Raw genomic sequence first — 23,290 nt, forward strand, 5'->3', positions numbered from 1 at the left:
AAACCAGCTTATATTTCACCCCTCTCCTATTTTTACTTAGTTCTGTTGAAGGGTCATGAGGACTCGAAACGTCAACTGTGCTCTTCTCCGCAGATGCTGCCAGACCTGCTGAGTTTTTCCAGGTATTTCGGTTTTTGTTTTGGATTTCCAGCATCCGCAGTTTTTTGGTTTTATCATTGGAGTGAGACCTTACTCTAAATGCAGTCTTTAAATTTGTTATAGTTTGATGGCTTTTGTCTTTTCCTTGGAGGCTGAATTTCAAGCACTTTTTATCTTTAAAAAAAGAACGAACTACAAATGTAGCAAAAGCAAAGCTCTGTATTCTTAAGAAATCAGAACTTACCTGGTTCCAGGTGGAGGCCAAGGACTCCATTTCCCACAGGCCAAAGAATTCTGGGCATGCACAGAGTGTGGCTAATGACAAGTTGCACATACTCTGTTCCACTTTTTTCCCCCAACTTCAGTTAAAGGGGACCTGGGACACCAGCAATGTGCCTGCATGGAAAAACCATGCAAAAACCTGGTCACACGACCCAGGTTTGGTTCCATAACATGTAGAGTCACGGAACCCAGAGGAGGGAACCCAAGGAGAGGAGACAGGGAGAGCACTCAGGGAGAGAGAGAGAGGATCCAGAGAGGGAGACCACCGGGGAGAGAAGCCACTGGGGAAAGGAACAAAGAAAAAGGCTCCGGACAACAAAAGGTTGCTGCTGTTGGCAGGCTCCAAGTAGTGACGGCTCAGGAGAAGCCCTGGAGAACTGAAAAGAGAGAAGTTTAGCGGTTCTGTGCTGCGGGGCGTTGGGGCAAAGGTAATCCTTTGGAGCAATGGTGCTCTGCTTGGTGTGGCTGAAGAGCTGGAGTTGTGTTTGTCAGTGTGTGCCAGAGTGCAGCTTTGGAAAGCCAGTGGAAGCAGTCTCAGGAGAAGAGTAAACCATCAGGAGGTGAGTGGTGAGTGGTCATTGAGGCAGTCAGAGTCGGAGCGACATTTGGACAGAATTCAGAGGCTAGATCTTCGAAGGCGAAGACTGGAATCCTCGTGGGGGGGGGGGGGTGGTGGAGACAGTTTTAATGAGATTGTGTAACTCACAGTGGACACCGATGTCTGGGCTGGTCGCGGTGAAATCCATGGGGCCAGTCTAGGTCGCGTCTGCCATGAATTGTGCTCGACCACAGTTTGCTGGTTAATTCACATGTACCTCATGTTGATTCTGAATGTTAGAGCATAAAATGGATATGGGGCTGGATTTTCCAGCCCCATCCGCTGCCGGGATTATCCGGTCCTGCCAAAAGTCAATGGACTTTTGGCTGAGATGCTGAATCTTCCACACGGGTCCCACCCCAACAGGGCCGGAAAATCCTGGCCACTGTGAATGGTTTTACGTTTCTGATTTTGTATAGTAAAGCTTATTTTGCTTGCTCAAAAGGCATGGAATCTTGTGGCTTTGTTCTCTTAGTAAATACCCGGAATCTCAAACTTTGTCTACTTCAAACAAAAAGTTACTGGTCCCTAATCAGATTGTACCAAAATATTAGGGGGGGGGTTTAGTTCAGGATTATAACTATCAGCAGCCTCCAAGCCCTCCTTTTATGATACAGTGACTGTCATCCCAGACGACGAGGGTGTGGGACCAAGCTTGTGGTCAAAATAGGCAATCAAGGAAAAAAAGTATTCAAGCAAGTGCCTTCAGCTGTGCATTATCTAGGTGAAAATGTTACTTGTTAATATAGAGTCCAGTCTGAAACACTCTAGACATTTTTATGTTGCTGTTGTCTTCGGAAAAGCTGTAAATTCCTGGAACTCCCTCCCTAACAGCACTTGGGTGCACCTACACCACACTGTTCAAGAAACCAGCTCAACACCACCTTCTGAAGGGCAATTAGGGATGGGCAATAAATAGTGGCCTAGCCAGCAATGCCCACATCCCATGAATGAATTAAAAGAGTTCCCATCCTACAGCCCTGCGTCCCGGTAGGTCTCATGGCTTCCAGAACAAGGCAAGTAAGCAAAACTGCAGCTAACCGCAACCTGTTGGCTATCTGCTGCAGTTTGTTGCATTGAAGCTCTTTGGAAGTATAGTTGCTGTTGTAATCTAGGAATTATAGGTAGCTAATTTCTATACAGCAAGCTCCATATACGACAAACAGCAATGAAATACATGACCAGATAATCCATTTGAACGATTCTGGGTGAGGGACAAATATTTGCCAGAAATACTGGAGTACTCCCCTGCTCTTCTTTAAAGCAGCGCTATGGGATCTTCTATGTTCATCTGAGAGGGCAGACAGAACCTCAGTTTAACGTCTCACTCTGACAGTGCGGCACCTCTGACAGCGCGGCACCTCTGACAGTGCGGCACTCCTTCAATACTGCAGTGGTCAGCCTAGGTACTGAACTCAGGTTTCTGGAGTGAGACTTGAACCTACAACCTTCTGACTCACAAGTGAGAACCATGCCTGACACTTATGTCTATGTGACTTCATCAACAATTTTTGGAATTTTTTAATCGCTACTTGAATTCTGCTATTTTCTTCAAGGAGACACAGTCTTAAAGTTAGAGCTAGGCTGCTAATGAAAGCTTAAATCAGGAGGTGGAAGGGAGAGGGGAATTTGATGAAATTACAATCACTAAGGAAGTGTTATTGAGCAAATTGACAGAGCTGCGGGCTGACAAGTCCCCAGGTCCTGATGGTCTTCATCCTAGGGTCTTAAAAGAGGTGGCGTTAATTTTCCAAAATTCCCTAGATTCTGGAAAGGTTCCATCAGACTGGAAAGTAGCAAATATAACCCCTCTATTCAAGGGAGGGAGGCAGAAAACAGGAAACTATAGGCCAGTTAGCTTGATGGCTGTCATGGGGAAGTTGTTAGAGTCGATCATTAAAGAGGTTATAGCTGGGCACTTAGAAAAACTCAAGGTGATCGGGAAGAGTCAGCTTGGTTTTTTGAAAGGGGAATCACGTTTAACCAATTTGTTGGATTGAAGGAGTAACATGCGCTGTGGATAAAGGGGAGCCTGTACTTGGATTTCCAGAAGGCATTTGATAAGGTGCCATCTCAAAGGTTATTGCAGAAAATAAAAGCTCATGGTGTAGGGGGTAACATATTAGCATGGGTAGAAGATTGGCTGGCCGGCAGAAACGAGAGCATGCATAAACGAGTCTTTTTCTGATTGTCAGGATGTAATGAGTGGAGTCCCACAGGGGTCTCAGCATTTTACTATTTATATCAATGACTTAGATGAGGGGGAGTGAAGACATGGTAGCTAAATTTGCAGACGACATAAAGATAGGTAGGAAAGTAGGTTATGAAGAGGACATAAGGAGGTTGCAGACGGATATAGATAGGTTGAGTGAACGGACAGAAGTCTGGCAGATGGCGTATAATGTGGGAAAATGTTAAGATGTTCACTTTGGCAGGGAAGAATAAAAAGCAGAGTATTACTTAAACTGAGAACGACAGCAGAATTCCAAGGTGCAAAGGAATCTAGGTGTTCTAGTGCATGAGTCACAAAAGTGTTGCTGTAAAAAGAGACATGTCGTAGCTTTTCGTCTTGCACTCATCAGGACACTTCGCAAGAATACCAATACAAGGGGAATACAACAATTTATACCTGTATGTGAAGAGAGTGCTGATTGGTTAGCAGGTGGGCTCTGATTGGGAGAGGCATGTCATGGAGAATGCACTAGTGATGGTGACTGGCAGTTAACTGCCAAGCATTGTTTGAAATTTAAACCAGGCAGCTTGACCCTGATTGGTCAAGGCATCGCCCTGAGGAATGAGTCAGCGAATGGCTGTCATTTATTTTGTTTAGCTGAAACAGGCGCAATGTGTGTACATGTTCTTTCTGTCTGCAAAGAACAAGACCCTGTGTATTAATATGTGTGGCTTCCAGTACACGCAAATACACCACACTGAGAGCCTGACTGACAATTGTAAACTGGTTGTTAGTGTAATTCTTAGCACACTGAGGATTATTTGGCAAATGTTATCCAATCGCAGAATCACATCCAATGCCGGGCACTTTCAGCCTCAGAAGGCAGTGAAGGCAGGGTCATCGAATATTTTTAAGGCGGAGGTAGATAAATCCCTGTTGGGCCAGGGAATCAAGGTTATCGAGGGTAGATGGGAATGTGGAATTTGAAACACAAACAGATCATCCATGATCTTATTGAATGGCAGAGCAGGCTCGAGGAGCTGAAAGGACTACTTCTGCTCTTATTTCATATGAGTGAAATTAGGAAGGACTTTTCCCACAAAAAGATTTGTGGAAATATGGAACTGTCCCCGCTAAAAGGTTATAGATTCCTGGTGTCAATTGAGATTTGCAAGACTGAGATTGATAGGTTTTATTAAGCAAGGGTATTGAGGAATCAGAGGCAGGTAACTGGAGTTGAGATATAAATCAATTGAGATATAAATTAACTGAACGATAGAACAGATTTGAGCAGCTGAATGGTCGTCTCCTGTTTCTAACGTTTTTGAACACAGGCTTATAATGAGGAACTATGTATTCTTACAACACAAATATTAAATGTTATTACATAATAACTTCAAAAGTAATTAACCTTCATTAGCCTTGAATAAATATTTATGAACTCACCCCATTAGTGCACCAATGGCTGTGCCTGCTAAGAATCCACCCAGTCCAAGATTCATCCGGAATAATCCTCCTGTGATTGCTAAAAATGCAAGGATCTTTTCACATTAGCTCACATGGATAAATCAGCATGCAGATAGTTTCAACAGATAAAGCATAATTGCAATCTTTATTTAAGTGCTCATATAGTGTGAATGAACACTGCTTTCATAACCGTGTTTGTTCTGCTCTGCCTGCTGGATCCAGACCCCTCACTTACGAGAACCAAAGTCTCAATATCAAAAATAAGTGAACTCCTTGGTAGCTCAGTTTGGAACAACAGTGTACAGCTGAGCCACACTGACAAGAGGGTCCTAGGTTCAATTCACAAACTGTGTTGAATTAGCCAGTTGGTGTTAATTGTACACTAATTGTGTGTTTAATTGCATGCAAAAACTGGGGATTCATTTATGTTATAGATAGAAATAGACTAGAACTGTGGCGATTGGATTAGGAGGTGCACGTTTGTAACATGTATCTCCGTAAATAAATGTTTATAAAAGTTATAAAGATGAGGGTCCAGTTCCATCATTCCCTATCTGGCTTTATGAAATAGAACAATTGGTGTCAGTGGCGGGGGTGGGGGGGAGTCTGTTTTAAATTATCAGCCAATTTTAAAAAATGCAGTCAACTAACTGTTCCTGGTTTCTTTAGGAAGATGTGTGGATGTCTGTGGTAGGACAAGTGTAGAGGAAATTATCAGGTATAAGCTGTGATACTCCCATGGTTGAATACTCCACTGGAACTCACTGTCCAGCCTCACATACGAAGGACGACTCCTTCTGGGAGTGGGGTGAAAGCCAGTTAATGAACAGAGAGGAAGGTAGATAACACGCAAGACATTTTCATTTGTGGGTGACAGCAGAACTAGGGGGCCACAGATACAAGAAAGTCACTAATAAATGCAGTAAAAACCTCTTTGCCCAGAGAAGTTAGAATGTGGAACTCGCTACCACATGGAGTAATTGAGGCATTTTAGGGGAAATTTGATACGTACATGAGGGAGAAATGAATAGGTTATTCTGATAGGGCGAGATGAAGAGAAATGGGAGGAGGCTCATGTGAAGTGTAAACGCCAGCACAGACCAGTTGGACTGAATGACCTGTTTCTGCGCTGTATAAAAAATATATATACACTCCCAGGGTTTGAATACTTCTAAGTAGGGTAACTTAGCAACTTTTACAGGGTAGCTTCTAAGTACACTCTCACCTCCAGCTGCAGAGTAGTACCTCAGCAGATCCTGATCATGATACACCGACAGGCCTGTGCTAACTGTACTGTTTGAAAAAAACAACAGTAAATTAATAAAATAAATAAAATCTGAGCAAACACATCTCTGATTCCCCCCATCTAGAAAATCAATGTTGTAATCATATCCCATAATAATTGTTTGACCTAAGCACAGATACAGCTTCTCAAGCTTCAATTACCAGAATTATATGTGACTAAATCCTCTTCTTTACAGCATCCTTTGCCTCATACTTTACTTTACTGCTTATACATTTAGAGTCTAATCTTAACTTATTCTTTGTGTCTCCGCAGACCTGATTTCCGTTTGAGAGCTGGGACCCAAAATCATTGAAATATGGTCCGGGATTGGCTGCAAACAGGATCTCAAAGCCAGTTCTTCCGCTAATCAAGTCGCATGGTATTAATACTTGACCCAATCATTTAGCTAAAATAACCAGGTGAAATTAAAGAGCACTGCGCCTTCTAATCCTATTGCACTGACGGCCTAAGTGAAGTGGCCTTGTCTGGAACTAGCAAAGAGCAGATTAAAGTTTAATAACAGGCTGCCAGTGAACACAGTTTATGAGGTCATTTGAGCTCACCGAGATTATTTGTTTATCTAGTTATTCTCTTGAGAACAGTGACGCCAGGACTGTCAGAACTTAGAAGAACATTTTTAAAAACACATGCAGTGCTATTTACCACCCTCGAGGACCTGTTGACTTTCCAACTTATTTTTAGCTGCATGGAGACCAACAATTTAGTTCTCTGATCCATCCCCTTACTCATATTACAGTGGTTACAAGAATAGCCCATTAATGCGATAAGAATTAGCACTTTCGACTGGCCTGGCGTTGCCTGAACCATGGAAAAAAACACTGGCTACCGCTGCAGATTCTGTAATCAGTAGCTGTTTCATCTTGATTGGCCCACAGGCTGATCCAAAGATCTATATCACATTAAAGTGAATGCCCCACACAGCCTCCCCCAAGCAAAGAGAGAACACACTACAGGTGCACATTAGGAGGTTAACCAACACAAGGCAAATACATTTAACAAGTGCAGGTCATCTCTAAAATATTTCAGTCAAGCAAAGGCACTGTGATCACTGTCAGCCTGGTAGTGATAGCACTCCCCTGAGTCACAAACTCATGAATTCAAAGTTAACTTGAGCAGTTAAACCAAGGCTGACACTTCACTGCAGTACTGAGAGAGTACTGTACTGTCAGAGGTGCCATCTTTTGGATGAGATATTTTACAAAGGCCTTCAGATAGACGTAAATGACATTACTTGAAAATGAACAGGGTGTCCGGTCCAATATTTACCATTCAACCAAACGATACTAAGCCAAGACAATCTGATTATGTTAAAAGCAAAATACTGTGGACGATGGAAATCTGAAACAAAAACAGAAAAACGCTGGAAAAACCCAGCAGCCTCTGTGGAGAGTGAAACAGTTAACGTTTCAAGTCTGTATGACCGCTCTGAAGAGGGGTCATACTGACTCAAAACGTTAACTCTGTTTCCCTCTCCACAGATGCTGCTGAGTTTTTCTAGCGTTTCCTGTTTGTCAATATGATTATGTATCTCATTGCTGTTTATAGGACTTTGCTGCCTGCAAATTGGTTTCTGTGATTCCTACATTGCTAGAGTTCTTCACTGGCTGTAATGCGCTTTGGGATATTCTGAGGTTGTTAAGGATGTTATGTAAACATAATTCCTTCCCTTATTAGGCATGTTTTGTTTGCAAATAAGAAACACAAAAGCAATTCTAATGCATACTGATCATAACAGCTTGTTGTCCCCTGTACACTACAACCACCTTTAAAAAAACTAGAATATTTACTTAATATTTCACTTACTTGAATATTGCCACAAAAGCAGTGACTCTCCAGCTCCATCGCCACCCATAACGGACAAAGCCCCGGACTGCAGCATCTTGTGCTGACCTCTATTAGACAAAAAAAAAACCAGCGATAATACAGGGTATCAAAGGTGCTCAGTCACATAGGTTACACTAGTCAGTGTCCCACCCACAAAAGAAAAATCCCCCAGGTTCCCACAGCGCAACTGCATTCTAAACTAACTTGCTTACACATCGCATGAGATCATTTGCTAAAGCTGTAATCATTTTGCCCCTGTGGTACTGTCTTTCTGAAACCCAGGGTCATATTGAGACCTATACCACAGACAGGACTACAATGACAGGAAGTGTAACTAACAGTTATTCTTTTTCAAATCAATCTTAAGTAAAGGAAAACCTTTGCATCCTGTTACCCACAGTGTAATGTTACAAAACAGGCATATTCCCATTACACTCACGCAGATTACCGGATTCCTCACCCTACTGTGAGTGGCTCATTGAACTACAGTCACAGTGTCTGCTCTGCTAGGGCCCAGCACTTGGAAGAATGGGAGTAGCAAAAGTAAGTGCCCTTCAGCCAATACATCAGTCTAACAGACCACGTGTAACGTGAGCTACTGTAGGCTCTCCCAAACCTTTGTAAATAAATAAACACATGGAAAACTTCTGAGGTTAAATAATAATTATACTGCTCTCTGAAATGAGTGAAAACTACAGAATCTCTGTCTAAGATTATTCAATGCATTACTGTTCAGAAAGTTGTCAGTGTTGGACCTGTGATATTCTCATGATCTGAATAAGCTTGAAATAGTAACTTTCAGTGGTGTAGTATATTATATCTAATAAATATCTCTATGATTTTCATAAACAGATCTTCATGCTAGGTTTGGAATCTACCAGCAGTAACTGCATCAATGTATTTAAACGGAGTGCAATTATAGGTAGAGAGAGGGTTAGCAGAAAAGAAAAATCAGTGAAAATTGATTAAAAAATTAATTTTTCTTTGGATTGGGGAGGTGCAAGTGTGTGTGTGTCACGGGGATTGGTGCTGGGATTCCCTTTCCATTTATATAAATGATTTGGCGTAGACACAAATGAACTGATATGAAAAATTGCTGGAGGTATCAAATGATGGCATCTGGCAAACTGTCTGGAATAAGAGGATATCCAGCAGATTAATAGGCTGATCAGATAGGTGTCAGACACAGATCATTGTGGATTAGCATACTGTGGAGGAAAAAAATATAGTGAAAGGAAATGTATCCAAAATGGCAAGATTTAGAGTGGAGGATCAGATACGTAGATCTTAAAGGCAGGGTATCCAGCTTTTTATCCCAACTTATATTTGAGATCATCTGATGCTTTTTCTATCGATATATATGTCAGAGTGATGAAGGGAATACATTCATTTTTATTGTCTGCCCTCCCCAGGAATTAAATAGGTCGATTGTTCCATCTGCTTGTACGCTGGTCAGGATGGGTAGAGGGGGTTTGGAGGAAACGTTTCTTCCATAAAGGTGAGTGAGTTTGGGGTTACAATTCCCCCTATAAACTTGAAGCCTAAGTGTGACCCTCAAAGGAGTCAGGATCTCAGACATATGTGGGGACATCCTTAGTGAGGGTGAATTCCTCCACGTTGGGAATAGTTCAACTTGCATCATGAGATTTGGCCTGACTCTAATTGTTTGGAAATCATTGGGAATGGAACGGTGATTTCTTTTTGTCCCCTAGGGAAGGATCTCATCTGTTATTTTGTGCTCAGGGTTCATCAGTTCCAAGTCCATGAATGCTTGGCTGGCACTGGTGTTTGATAGCACAGTTTTTTCATTATGGCAAAGAGGAGATGTGCTAAGAGGCATTCTTGCCTGCAGCCTCCATTGGAGGAGGAATGGGAGGGAGGAAAAGGAGAATAATGAGGCTGAGTGGCTGAGACAGGTGTTGAAGGATAGGATTCGCCCAAGCATAATCCAACAGGAATTCACACTCCATCTGGAGAAATGTCTTCATACAACTATGATACTTTTCTCTACACGATCATGTGGAAATTACATCCACTGTGTGTGCATACCGTGATAATCACAAAAATAATTAATGAGCAGGTTAGGAGGATGATTAGGATGTGAAAATTGTCCATTATTGAAGCAAGGTATATTAGTTCTATTGAAAGAGAATTGATAGCGTGAAAAAGGGATATTAAAGGATTTGTGAGCAGGAGGGAAAGCTTAGACAAGATAGCCTGTGGGTTAAGATAGAATGTAGCTCACAGAGAGATAGGAGATTTATTCTGTTACAAATGCGGAGGTTTCTTAGTCCCATTGCAGTGGTGGAAACAGAATCCACAATGCCTAATAAAAGGAACATAAATAAATATTTGGGAACAATATAGGAAAAGGGCAAGGAAGTAAGCAGGTAGCTTTCTCAGAGAGGTGTGATAGGCTCAGGAAGGTCTCGCTCACTCACTCACTGCTCCTCACCTGGGAGGATCAAGGACGCATCATCTTCCTAAAGGAATGTTGGCATGCAGCCTGTGATTGACAGATCCTCCTACTTTTATTCACTTCATGCCTGAGCTCCACCTAATATCACAGCAGAAAATAAGCATCACGAATGCACTGAAGCTATTTTCTGCTGCTACCCGTGCCCCTCCTCTCCTCACCAGGACAATTCCTTCCAAAATGAAAGTCACCTCCTGATTTCTTGCATAACTTAGTTTCAAACCCAGCAAACTCACCACGGCCTCCAAGCGATTTTTGTACACCTCAGCTTGACTCTGTTCGATGTAACGGATTTTCGCATGTTTGGCAGCGGGAATGCCACCATACAACATCCCAACACATGCAGCTACGATGACACTCTTCCAGAGGTTGGTTATTTCCTCAGGATATCTCTTCATCTCACTGTGTGCACAGTACATGTATTGAATTACATGCAGTCATTTTAAAACACATACCTAGCAAATGAATTTCTGTTTTAAAAAGAAACCATTTGTTGCGAACTTTATGACTGCAAAACTGAAGGATGCCTGGGGAATTAAACATTTATTAGGCAAAAATGTATTTGTTGAGGACAAACAAGGCAAGGGAATGCACAATAAATGGTAGGATGCTGGTGAATGGGGTTCTTGTGGTGCAACGACACTGCCTTTGTACCAGCAGTTCTGGGTTCAAGTCGCACTCCATGGCTTGTTGGCCAAGGAAGGAGCGTTCATGATGTGGTCAAAGAGATTGACAATCAACCTGCTAATCCTTCCAACATGCCCATGGCAGGCAGTAAGAGTGGGAAAGATTCTTGGTCAGTGCCATACTTGATACAGTGGTGACCCTCAAGCTATAGCCACTTGTAGGGTCCCTTGAGGACTACAGCTAACTATGGATGGATGGTAGGATTCTGAAAAACACAGAGGAACACAGAGACCCTGGCGTGAATGTCTGCTGATCCCTAAAGGTAGCAGGGCAGGTAGATAAGGTGGTCAAAGCGGCATAGGGGAGACCTAGAGTATAGCAGCAGGAAGGTTATGCTAGAATTGTATAAAACAGTAGTTAGACTGCAGCTAGGGTACTGCAAACAGTTCTGGTCACCGCATTACAGGAAGGATGAGATCACACTAGAGACAGTACAGTAGAAATGTATGAAGATGTTGCAGGAATGGAGGATTTTAGGGATGAGGAAAGATTGCACAGGCTGGGTTTGTTTTCTTTGGAACACAGGAGGCTGAGGGGAGATTTAATTGAGGTGTGTAACATTACAAAGGGCTGAGATAGTGTGGGTAGGAAGGAGTTTTTCCCATTTGCAGAGAGCTCAATAGCCAGGGGGGGGGCATAAATTTAAAATAATTGGTGGAAGGGTTAGAGGAAAGGGTTGAGTAGTCATATTTTCACCCAGAGGGCAGCAGAAAATGGAACTCGCTGCCTGAAAGGGTGCACGAGGCAGAAACCCTCATTGCATTTTAAAAACACTTGGGGCAGAATTTTGCCGTTAGTGTGTGTGGGCGGGACCGACATGCCGATGCGTAAAATGACGGGCGTGCGTCCTGATGTCATCGCGTGTCATCTCGATATTACGTTTGGCGGGTACAGGCTGGAGGAGGCTGCGCGCCCGCCAAACTGTCAATGACCTATTAAGGCCATTAAATAAGTACTTACGCTTGTTAAGAACGCTACCCATCCAACCTTAAGGTTGGCGGGCGGGCGAAGAGCCCAGGCAGCCTTCGCATTTTTCAGGAAACCTCATCCATTTTCCTAACTTTGCAAATATGTCCCAGCTCATGTGACACTGTCACACGAGGAGACACATTTAAATAAATGTTTACTTTATTTATTCAAAAGTTTTCTAATCCATTCAATCTCGCTGAGGCAGCTCTGTGCCTCCGGGAGATTGCTGCGCTCTTTCATGTGCATGCGCGAAAGAGCGCAGAGCCCTACTCTCCCTCCTCCTCCCCGCCTGCACAAGTAGCGCTGAGCACTACTGGCTGCGCGTTACATGGCCCGCCCACGTAAAATGGCGGCACGCAGCCGATCACGGGCGGCGATTGGCTCTACCCCCGCCCCCGCCCAGCCCAGCCCGCCCACCATAGGAAAAACTCTCCCCTCGGACATGCACTTGAAGTGCTGTCACCTACAGGGCTACAGAGCAAGAGCTGGAAGGTGGGATCAGACCAGATCATTCTTTTGCAGCCATCATAGACACGACGGGCCGAATGGCCTCCTCCCATACTGTAAATCTTTCTATCTTTGTGTGCTCTGTGTTTCCAAAGTTCAGGTGCCCAATCTCAGTAACAAGCACCAGGTTATTAGATACATAATCAATCTCCCTCTACACAATGTACTTCAGCAAACGTTTCTCATTCGTCAACATGACATTTTCCCATTCCCCACGTCAGCCAGCCTGTGGCCTCTTTGGTGTGGGCTGAATGACCCGTTTTTGTGCTGTGGACTCAAAATGACCAATAGAGTCATTCACAGTTCAGAAGGAGGCCGTTCAGAAAATAACGTCCATGCTGGTTCCCCGGGGAGCTATTCAGTAAGTGCCACTCCCCTGTTCCATCCCCATAGCCCTGCAGGTGTATTTCCTTCAGGCATCCATTGTTTCCTTTTGAAATTATTATTGTTTCTACTTCCACCACCCTTGTGGGCAGAGAGTTCCTGGTCTTTGCCATTCGCTGCATAAAAAAGTTCTTCCTTACACCCCCACCCCCCCTGCCCAACTGCATCCCTTGCCCAAAACTTTAAATCTGTGTCCCCTAGTCCTTGTACTATCAACTAAGGGAACAGTTTTTGTCTACCATATCTAAACCTGTCATAATCTTGTACACTTCTATCAAATCCCCCCTCAATCTCCCTTGCTCCATGGAGAACAACCCCAGCTTTTCAAACCTAACCTTGCAACTAAAATCCCCCATCCTTGGAGTCATGCTGATAAATCGCTTCTGTACGCTTTCAAGGACCCTCTCAAGGATCTTTCCCAAAGTGTGGTGACCAGAGCTGGAATCTATATCAAATAATCCAAAAAAAAAAATTCAACATTTTGATTATGAGCCAGGGTGGAACTGAGGTTACAGGACAAGACAGTCATAACAGGAGAAATGAAAGGTAAAGACAAAAAGATGTGTCAAGAAATGGCAACTGTACAATACAAGGCACAAAAAATCCAACCTGACTGGCACAGTGAACAACACAAGGCAGGTAATAATAACGCAGAACAGTAAACAAGGGCAGCAAACCTCATAAGGACAACTGTCGATGAGAGAATGGTAGGCGATGGATTATTTTGCACGATGATCCAAGAGGTTTGAGGCTGCCAATTGTTTTTAAATAACTCTTGTGCCACACACGAAACTACGTCTCACTCTGTTCTACAATTCTTGCCCCCGCCCCGTCACATGCATTTCCGAGGAAAACAAACCATTTTGTCTGACTTAATACACATACAACAAGCTGGGTGAATTCGTACTCACTTGCGATCAAAGAGCTCCCGGATTCTGTCCCATCCTGTTTCTGGGGCCTGGGGACTGCTGATAAATTTAGGCAGCTTCTCAGCTCTGCTTCCCACATCTTCTGCTGCATACACTTGAGGCAAGTGAAACATTTTTCTGAAAGAGTAGTTCTGATAGATCTGTAGAAAACGCACCACCTGACAATTCCATGATTTAGGTGCACGTTTGCAGTTTGATGCATCAGTCCCCACCATTCCTCTTTCTTCATCTTTCATCCTTGTCTGCAACGTCTCACTACAAATCAACATAGGAATTAACCAAATCGTATTGCCCACCAGCTTATTTATAGCCCCCTTGAGAGAACAATGGAACCTGAGATAAAAGGGGGAAAAAAAGATATTTTAGAGTTACTGTGGCAAGCTTCGGATAGCTACAGCTGGGATAGCTGTTTGAGCTGTTGAGGTAGCAGCTGGAGCTGTTAGCTCTGGGCTGGGAGGAGATATAGTTTGAATCAACCATCCAGCCAAGCCAGAACAGTCTTGAGCAACAGAAAGCAGTTTTATTCTGAGGTTTGGCTTTCCACAGCAGAGTGGAAGCGAGTTACAGGTCATGTGGTATGCCTTCACTGACGCTACAGCAGTTTGCCTTGGGCAATATTACTGGGTTTTATAGTTAAACATCTATAAGGGAACGCTGCCTGATAGGTGTTTACTTGTGGATCTGACCAAGTGGAAAATCTTTTTTGGGGAACGTTTTGTAAGACTAACCTTAATTGTGTAGCTGTAATCTTGTGTGCTTAAGTTTTCTTTAATTCTTGTTAATAAACCTTTTACTTTTAATTTTTAAAATCCCAAAAGTGTTACTGGACCTCTCACTGCTGAAATCGGTACGTCGTCTTCTTGTTTTCAGAATACAAAAAAAAAGGGTATGGCCCGTAAGCCAAGTTTCCCCCCCGAGATTTGGTTTGCGCAGCAATTAACACCGGCTGTGGTCATAACACCCCCACCACCAAACAACTAGGTTCCATTGGTAACATAATTTCTACCTTCTTTAATGGAGCCCTCTGAGTTAAATTATTGGAGCAGCTCATTCTCACCCCTAACTCAGTGGGAGGTGCAGGATGGGGAGGTAATTACAAAAATAGGTTGGGAGAAATCAGAAACAATAATTACAAATGTAAAAGGGAAGCTCACATAACACTATGCATTAGTCTGCTAATACAGCCAATATTAAGTTTCTAAATCAAAAAATATACTGTAAAAGTTTGCTCTTCCCACAGTACCTCATGATCTTCATTAGAAGATGGTTGTCCTTATCACCTTGACTGTGTGTAATTTGCTATTGTGTGCCTTTCGAGCCATGATCTGATTTGGTGTTTGGGATATTGGCATCAGGTATGTACATAGGAAATTAAAAATGATAATTATGTATGGAAAATATGCTGTGCATAGTTTAATCTGTCATGCCTTCACACCCAAAAATAAAAGGTAAATCTACTCAGTATTCCTTCAGTGATAATTCCAAAAAAGTATACTGACAGAATCTTACATCATGGAAGGAAGCCATTTGGTCCATCATGCCTGTACCAGCTCTTTGAAATAACTATCCAGCTCCTTCCCCATAGCCCAGCAAATTTTCTCCCCTTCTAGTTTTTGAAGATTATTATTGAATGCATCCATCACCGTTTCATTCAGTGCATTCCAGGTAATAAACCCCTCTGGGTTTTTTTTGCCAATTATCTTAAATCTGTGCCGTCTGGTTACTGACACCACAAACAGTTTCTTCCTATTTACCTTTATCAAAACCCCTCCTAATTTTAAATACTTCTATTTAATCTTTGCTGCTCTAAGGAGAACAATTCCAATTTCTCCTGAAGTCCCTCAACCCTGCTACTACTAAATCTCCTCTGGAACCTGCTCCTGGGCTTGGCCAAGTTGGCCCTTAACAGGTCCATGCAGCGGGCGATCGAGGAGGTTGTCCGACCCGACTGTCTGCCCCTCTTCCACGGCTTTGTTCGCGGCCGGGCGTCCCTGGAGAGGGAGCACGCGGTGTCTGCTGGCATTGTCGAGGCCTTCCGTCCTCGGTGGGCACTGTGGGGACTGGGGAGTTTTATTGGCCCTTTTAATCACATTTTGGTTTAACGTTTGCAAGTTTCCTTTAAATTTTGTCTTTGTTTTTGCAGTCTCCCTAATTTAAGGGGCTGTTTTTACTTTGTCCCTCGTGTTGTTAAATTTAGTTTATTTGGTTGACTCAAAAGAGTTAAATCTCCTCTGCATCCTTCCTAGAGTGTGGTACTCAGAATAGGACACAATACTCCAGCTGAAGACTAAACAGTCATTTATAAAGGTTTAACATAATTTCCTTGCTTTTGTATTTTTCCAACACACAGTTGGCCAGTCTCTGTTCTGCCCTCCTTAAATTTAAGATCGTCTAAAACTCTGCTGCCTGTGTCCTCACTCGCACCATCCTGTTCTCCCATCACCCCTGTGCTCGCTGAACTACATTGGCCTCCGGTTAAGCAACGTCATGATTTTAAAATTCTCATTCCTGTTTTCAAACCCCTTCATGGCTTCACCTCTCCACAATCTCCTCCAGCTCAATAACTCTCTGCGCTCCTCCAATTCTGGCCTTCTGAGCATTCCTGATTTTAATGGATCCTACATTGGGGGTTGTGACTTCAGCTGCCTGTTGTTCAGAAGCCTGACAGCAGATTCCCCAATATATCCAAATCTATATACCAAATATCTATATATCCAAATGTATATACCAAATATCTACATATCCAAATCTATATACCAAATATCTATACATCCAAATCTATATACCAAATATCTACGCATCCAAATCTATATACCAAATATCTATACATCCAAATCTATATACCAAATATCTACGCATCCAAATCTATATACCAAATATCTATATATCCAAATCTATATACCAAACATCTACATATCCAAATCTATATACCAAATATCTATACATCCAAATCTATATACCAAATATCTACATATCCAAATCTATATACCAAACATCTACGTATCCAAATCTATATACCATATATCTATATATCCAAATCTACATACCAAATATCTATATATCCAAATCTATATACCAAAATTTCTACGTATCCAAATCTATATACCAAATATCTACACATCCAAATCTATATACCAAATATCTATATATCCAAATCTATATACCAAATATCTACACATCCAAATCTATATACCAAATATCTATAAATCCAAATCTATATACCAAATCTCTATAAATCCAAATCTATATACCAAATATCTATAAATCCAAATCTATATACCAAATATCTACGTATCCAAATCTATATATCAAATCTCTATAAATCCAAATCTATATACCAAATATCTACACATCCAAATCTATATACCAAATCTCTTTAAATCCAAATCTATATACCAAATATCTATGTATCCAAATCTATATACCAAATCTCTATACCAAATACCTACACATCCAAATCTATATACCAAATATCTATACATCCAAATCTATATACCAAATATCTACATATCCAAATCTATATACCAAATATCTATATATCCAAATCTATATACCAAATCTCTACATATCCAAATCTATATATCAAATATCTATACATCCAAATCTATATACCAAATATCTACACATCCAAATCTATATACCAAATATCTACATATCCAAATCTATATACCAAATATCTATATATCCAAATGTATATACCAAATATCTATACATCCAAATCTATATACCAAATATCTATGTATCCAAATCTATATACCAAATATCTACACATCCAAATCTATATACCAAATATCTATAAATCCAAATCTATATACCAAATATCTACATATCCAAATCTATATACCAAATATCTACGTATCCAAATCTATATACCAAATATCTATAAATCCAAATCTATATACCAAATATCTATATATCCAAACCTATATACCAAACATCTATACATCCAAATCTATATACCAAATATCTATACATCCAAATCTACATGTAGGTGAGTCCCCAATTAATACCCACCACCCAATACAATTAAAGCCCAGTTTATATATATACATTTATAATATTTTTATGTATATAAGGAGCAGGCTGACAAAGGGGTTGTTGGTTCCAGGTACATGATTATGGGGGATGTTGCTTGACTACATTTCAAAAGCACCTTTGGGACGTCCTGGGGAGGCGGAAGGCGCTACAGAAATGCAACTTCCTCTCTCTGACCCGCTGACATTGGGCCCTGGCCTGGGGCTTGCGCTCTCTCCACCCGGCCGAGCAGCAGCTCAAAGCCGACTGAGATGCAAGATGCTGCCCCCTTGTCGGTATCGGACACCCGGCTCTCCGTCCCGCCGCCAGCCGCTTACCTGGGGAGGCCGGGCCCTGGGAACGGGCAACGCCGGGAGTCTGCGCAGGCGCATAGCCGGGCCCGGGCAAAGCGGAGACAGTGCGCAGGCGCAGTGGAGTGGAAGGGGGAGGGGGAGGAAAGGGAGGAGAGGAGGAAGGGGAGGGGAGGGGAGGAGGAAGGGGAGGGGAGGGGGAGGAGGGGAGGGGAGGGGGAGGAGGGGAGGGGAGGGGGAGAGGGGGAGGGGGAGAGGGGAGGGGGAGAGGGGGAGGAGGGGAGGGGAGGGGAGGGGAGGGGGAGGGGAGGGGGAGGGGGGGAGGAGGGGAGAAGGGGAGGGGAGGGGGAGGAGGGGAGGGGGAGGGAGGGGAGGGAGGGGGGGGAGGGGGAGGGAGGGGGGGGGAGGGGGAGGGAGGGGGGGGGAGGGGGAGGGAGGGGGGGGGAGGGGGAGGGAGGGGGAGAGGGGAGGGGAGGAGGGGAGGGGGGAGGGGAGGAGGGGAGGGGGGGAGGGAAGGGGGAGGGGAGCGTGGAGGGGTTTGAGAGAGGGGGGAGTGGAGGGGAGCGAGGGAGGTGGAAGTGGAGGGGAGCGAGGGAGGGGGGAGTGGAGGGGAGCGAGGGAGGGGGGAGTGGAGGGGAGCGAGAGAGGGGGGAGTGGAGGGGAGCGAGGGAGGGGGAGTGGAGGGGAGCGAGGGAGGGGGAGTGGAGGGGAGCGAGAAAGGGGGGAGTGGAGGGGAGCGAGGGAGGGGGGAGTGGAGGGGAGCGAGGGAGGGGGAGTGGAGGGGAGCGAGAGAGGGGGGAGTGGAGGGGAGCGAGGGAGGGGGGAGTGGAGGGGAGCGAGGGAGGGGGGAGTGGAGGGAGCATGGATTAACAGAAGGGGAGTGAGGGCGGAGTGGACTTGGGGAGGAGAATGAGGTTACATGAGGGGGAATGAGGGGTTTAGGAGAAGCGGCTCGGGAGGATAAATCGGAGAAAAGAATATCCTGAGTGGGGATGGGGGCTATGGAAAGGTGCAGTGGAGGAATCCTCAGCGCAGTGTGGTCAATACATTGTTAAGCTTTTAATGGATCTATTTCCTCTCACACACACATGTCTGTTTAAAAATAAACACAGAATGTAAATATTGTCTGGAAACAGGTGTTGCTTGAACAAAATCCCCTGATACATCCCTGACATAAAATTTAACCTGTAATGTTGGCCGTCTTGCCTCTTGCAGGCCTCGCTGTCCGTCTAACATACATAGCAGTGCAACATCAGTGACCTTTGTGAAAGGTGAAAGTTTATTAGCAATTAGAAGCACAGCGCCCTGGAGGATAATTAATTTTAATTGGCTTGTAGAAAAAGCTTTTGAGATGGTTATTTTGGTTAATGGGATTTTCAGCTTTTATTGATGCTCATTGAACTCTACCCACATTTGAAAAATGACACACCATTGATTATCAGACGTAGGATCAGAAGTAGGCCATTCGGCCCATCAAGTCTGCTCTGCCATTCAATGAGATCATGGCTGATCTGATAATCCTCAACTCCACTTTCCTGCCTTTTCCTCATAACCCTTGATTCCCCTACTGATTAAAAATCTATCTCCACCTTGAATACACTTACCGACCCAGCCTCTACAGCCCTCTGCAGTAAAGAATTCCACAGATTCACTGCCTTCAGAGAAGAAATTCCTCCTCAGCTCTGTTTTAAGTCGGTGCTCCCTTACTCTGAGATTATGCCCTCTGGTCCTAGACTCTCCCACAAGGGGAAACAATCTCTCAGCATCCAACCTGTCAAACCCCCTAAGAATCTTATATGTTTCCATAAGGTCGCCTCTCATTATTCTAAACTCCAATGAGTACAGGCCAAACCTTTTCAACCTCTCCTCATAAGAAAATCTCTCCATCCCCAGGATCAACCTAGTGAACCTTCTCTGGACTGCCTCCAATGCCAATATATCTTTCCTTAGATAAAGGGAACAAAACCGTTCACAGTATTCTAGGTGTGATCTAATTACTGCCTTGTGTAGTTTTAGCAAGGCTTCCCTATTTTTATACTCCATTCCTTTTGAAATAAAGGCCAACATTCCAGTTGCCTTCCCTATTACCTGCTGAACTTGTATGCTAACTCTTTGGGATTCATGCACGGGGACCCCCAAATCCCTCTGTGCTGCAGCTTTCTTCAGTCTTTCTCCATTTAAATAATATTCACCCTTCTCTTTCCTTTCTGCCATTATATTCCATCTGCCACAGTTTTGCCCACTCACTTAACCTGTCTATATCCCTCTCTAGAGTCTTTGTGTCACCCTCACCACTTGCCTTCCCACCTATTTTTGTGTCATTTGCAAACTTGGTGATAGTACAAAACAAAAACAGAATTACCTGGAAAAACTCAGCAGGTCTGGCAGCATCGGTGGAGAAGAAATCAGTTAACGTTTCGAGTCTTCACGACCCTTCGGCAGAACTGAAGCATAGTTAGGAGAAAGGTGAAATATAAAAACAAAAAGCTAAAAGCTACTGCGGATGCTGGAAATCCAAAACAAAAACAGAATTACCTGGAGATTACCTTGGTGATAGTACATTCATTTTCCAAGTCATTAATATATATTGTAAAAAATTATGGCCCCAGCACTGATCCCTGTGGCACTCCACTGGTTACAGGTTGCCATCCTGAAAATGCCCCCTGTATCCCAACTCTCTGTCGTCTATTAGTTAGCCAGTCCTCTATCCATGCCATACTAAGTAGCCTTATGTATGGTACCTTATTGAACGCCTTTTGGAAATCCAAATATATTACATCTACTGGTTCTCCATTATCTATATAAATATAAAAACAAAAAACTGCGGATGCTGGAAATCCAAAACAAAAACAGAATCACCTGGAAAAACTCAGCAGGTCTGGCAGCATCGGCGGAGAAGAACAAAGTTGACGTTTCGAGTCCTCATGACCCTTCAACAGAACTAAGTAAAAATAGGAGAGGGGTGAAATATAAGCTGGTTTAAGGTGGGGGGGGGGGGGGTGGTGGGGGGATGTGGGGGGAGAGAAGTGGCAGGGGGGGTGTTGTAGGGACAAGCAAGCAGTGCTTGGAGCAGATAATCAAAAGATGTCACAGACAAAAGAACAAAGAGGTGTTGAAGGTGGTGATATTATCTAAAAGAATATGAACACACTCGACCTCTCCCTCCAGCCGCACCGCCGCACCCTTTTTCAAAGCTGCGCGTGCCCCCAGTTTCATTTTATTCTTCGTCTCATCCGACGCCTCAACAAGAAATTTTTTCTCTTTCTCTCAAGTGCTAAGGAACGCAAGCTCCAACAACTCATCGACACCAACACCCATCTGGGACCCTCCACCCCTGCCTGTCCCTCAGTCCCCACCCCATCTTCCAATCCCAGCCCCGGCCATGTATTCACTATACCCCCTGACCTTCCCCTCTCTGACGCTGAACGTTCAGTGCTCAGCAAAGGACTTGGTTTCATACCCTTACGCCCTCATCTCAATGAATTTCGAGTGTGTTCATATGGCGGCGCATGGCACTGAGTGTGGATCTCAGAATGCGACGGGAACAGCAGTCCGAGAAACGTTTTATGTCCCGGAGATACCTGTAATCCTGGGTGGGTTCAAAACAAGAGGGTTGGAATTTCAGTTGAAATCCACGTGGGGTGAGCCAGAGACAGAGACGTGTCCTGCTATCCATTCTTAATTAGCACATTCTTTTAGATAATATCACCACCTTCAACACCTCTTTATTCTTTTGTCTTTGACACCTTTTGATTATCTGCTCCTAGCACTGCTTGCTTGTCCCTACAACCACCCACCCCCCTCAACTTCTCACTCCCCACCCCCCCCCACCTTAAACCAGCTTATATTTCACCCCTCTCCTATTTTTACTTAGTTCTGTTGAAGGGTCATGAGGACTCGAAACGTCAACTTTGTTCTTCTCCGCCGATGCTGCCAGACCTGCTGAGTTTTTCCAGGTATTTCTGTTTTTGTTCCCCTTTATCTATCTTGCTTGTTACCTCAAAGAATTCTAATAAATTTGTCAGGCATGATTTCCCCTTCATGAAGCCATGCTGACTATGCTTGATTAGATTATGCATTTCTAAATGCTCTGCTATTACATCCTTTATAATAGACTCCAACATTTCCCCAATGACAGATATTAAGCTAAATGGCCTATAGTTACCTGTTTTTTGTCTCCCTTTTTGAATAAGGGTTTTACATTGGCAGTTTTCCAATCCTCTGGGACTTTTCCGGAATCTAAGGACTCTTGGAAAATTACTACCAGTGCATCCACTATCTCTGTAGCTACTTCCTTTAATATCCTAGGATGCAACCCATCAGGTCCAGGGGACTTATCGGCCGTTAGCCCCAAGAGTTTCCCTAGTACTTTTTCTCTAGTGATAGTTATTGTATTTATTTCCTCCTCACCTTTTGCCCCTTGATTATTTAGTATTTTTGGAATGCTATTAGTGTCTACTACCGTGAAGACTGATGCAAAGTATTTATTCAACTCCTCTGCCATTTCCTGGTTCCCCATTATTATTTCCCCAGTCTTGTTCTCTAAGGGGCCTATATTGACTTTGGCCTCTCTCTTCCTTTTTATATATTTAAAGAAGCTGTTACTGCCTGTTTTTATATTACTTGCTAGTTTACCCTTAAAGTTTATTTTCTCCCTCTATTATTTTGTTGGTCATCTTCTGTTGGTTTTAAAACTTTCCCAATCCTCTGGCTTACCACTAATCTTTGCCACATTGTATGTTTTTTCTTTCAATTTGATGCTATCCTTGACTTCCTTGGTTAACCATGGTTAGTTTATCCCCTTCCTACAACCCTTCTTCCTCACTGGGATATACCTTTGTTGTGAGTCATGAACTATTTTCTTAAACGTCTGCCATTGTTCATCAACCGTCTTTTCTGCTAAACTCCTTTCCCAGTCCACTCCAGCCAGCTCTGCCCTCGTTCCTTTGTAATTACCCTTATTTAAGCTTAGCACAGATGTTTCTGAACTAAGTTTCTCACTCTCAAACTGAATGCTAAATTCATCCATGTTATGGTCACTGTTTCCCAGCGGATCTTTTACTCTGAGATCATTTATTAAACCTGTCTCATCACACATCACCAGATCCAAAATAGCCTGATCCCTGGTTGGATCCACAACATGTTGTTCTAGAAAACTATCCCGAATATACTTTATGAATTCTTGCTTGTGGCTACCTATGCCAATTTGATTTTCGCAATCTACATGGAGATTAAAGTCACCCATGATTAATATACTGCCTTTT

General features: G+C 43.4%; 1 protein-coding gene across 5 annotated transcripts in view; it reads right to left on the reverse strand.

Annotated features, from left to right (window-relative positions):
* Positions 1-23,290, reverse strand: part of timmdc1 (translocase of inner mitochondrial membrane domain containing 1) — a 40,954-nt gene that overhangs the window by 1,871 nt on the left and 15,793 nt on the right. Inside the window, exons 1-7 of one of the 5 annotated variants that reach the window (XM_078554845.1) lie at positions 18,054-18,069; positions 14,945-15,026; positions 13,684-13,956; positions 10,462-10,627; positions 7,729-7,817; positions 5,845-5,912; positions 4,599-4,677 (exon numbers count right to left, since the gene is read on the reverse strand). In XM_078554845.1, coding sequence (XP_078410971.1) covers positions 4,599-4,677; positions 5,845-5,912; positions 7,729-7,817; positions 10,462-10,627; positions 13,684-13,956; positions 14,945-14,958 — 689 coding nt within the window. In that variant the 5' untranslated portion in view covers positions 14,959-15,026; positions 18,054-18,069. Of the gene's footprint in view, positions 1-4,598; positions 4,678-5,844; positions 5,913-7,728; positions 7,818-10,461; positions 10,628-13,683; positions 14,035-14,944; positions 15,156-18,053; positions 18,132-23,290 lie in introns of those variants that run through there. The other 4 variants (XM_078554847.1, XM_078554844.1, XM_078554842.1 and 1 more) reach the window with 4 other exon arrangements.

The sequence above is a fragment of the Cetorhinus maximus genome, chromosome 13, assembly GCF_964194155.1.
Source record: "Cetorhinus maximus chromosome 13, sCetMax3.hap1.1, whole genome shotgun sequence".
In the NCBI taxonomy this organism is placed as follows: domain Eukaryota; kingdom Metazoa; phylum Chordata; class Chondrichthyes; order Lamniformes; family Cetorhinidae; genus Cetorhinus; species Cetorhinus maximus.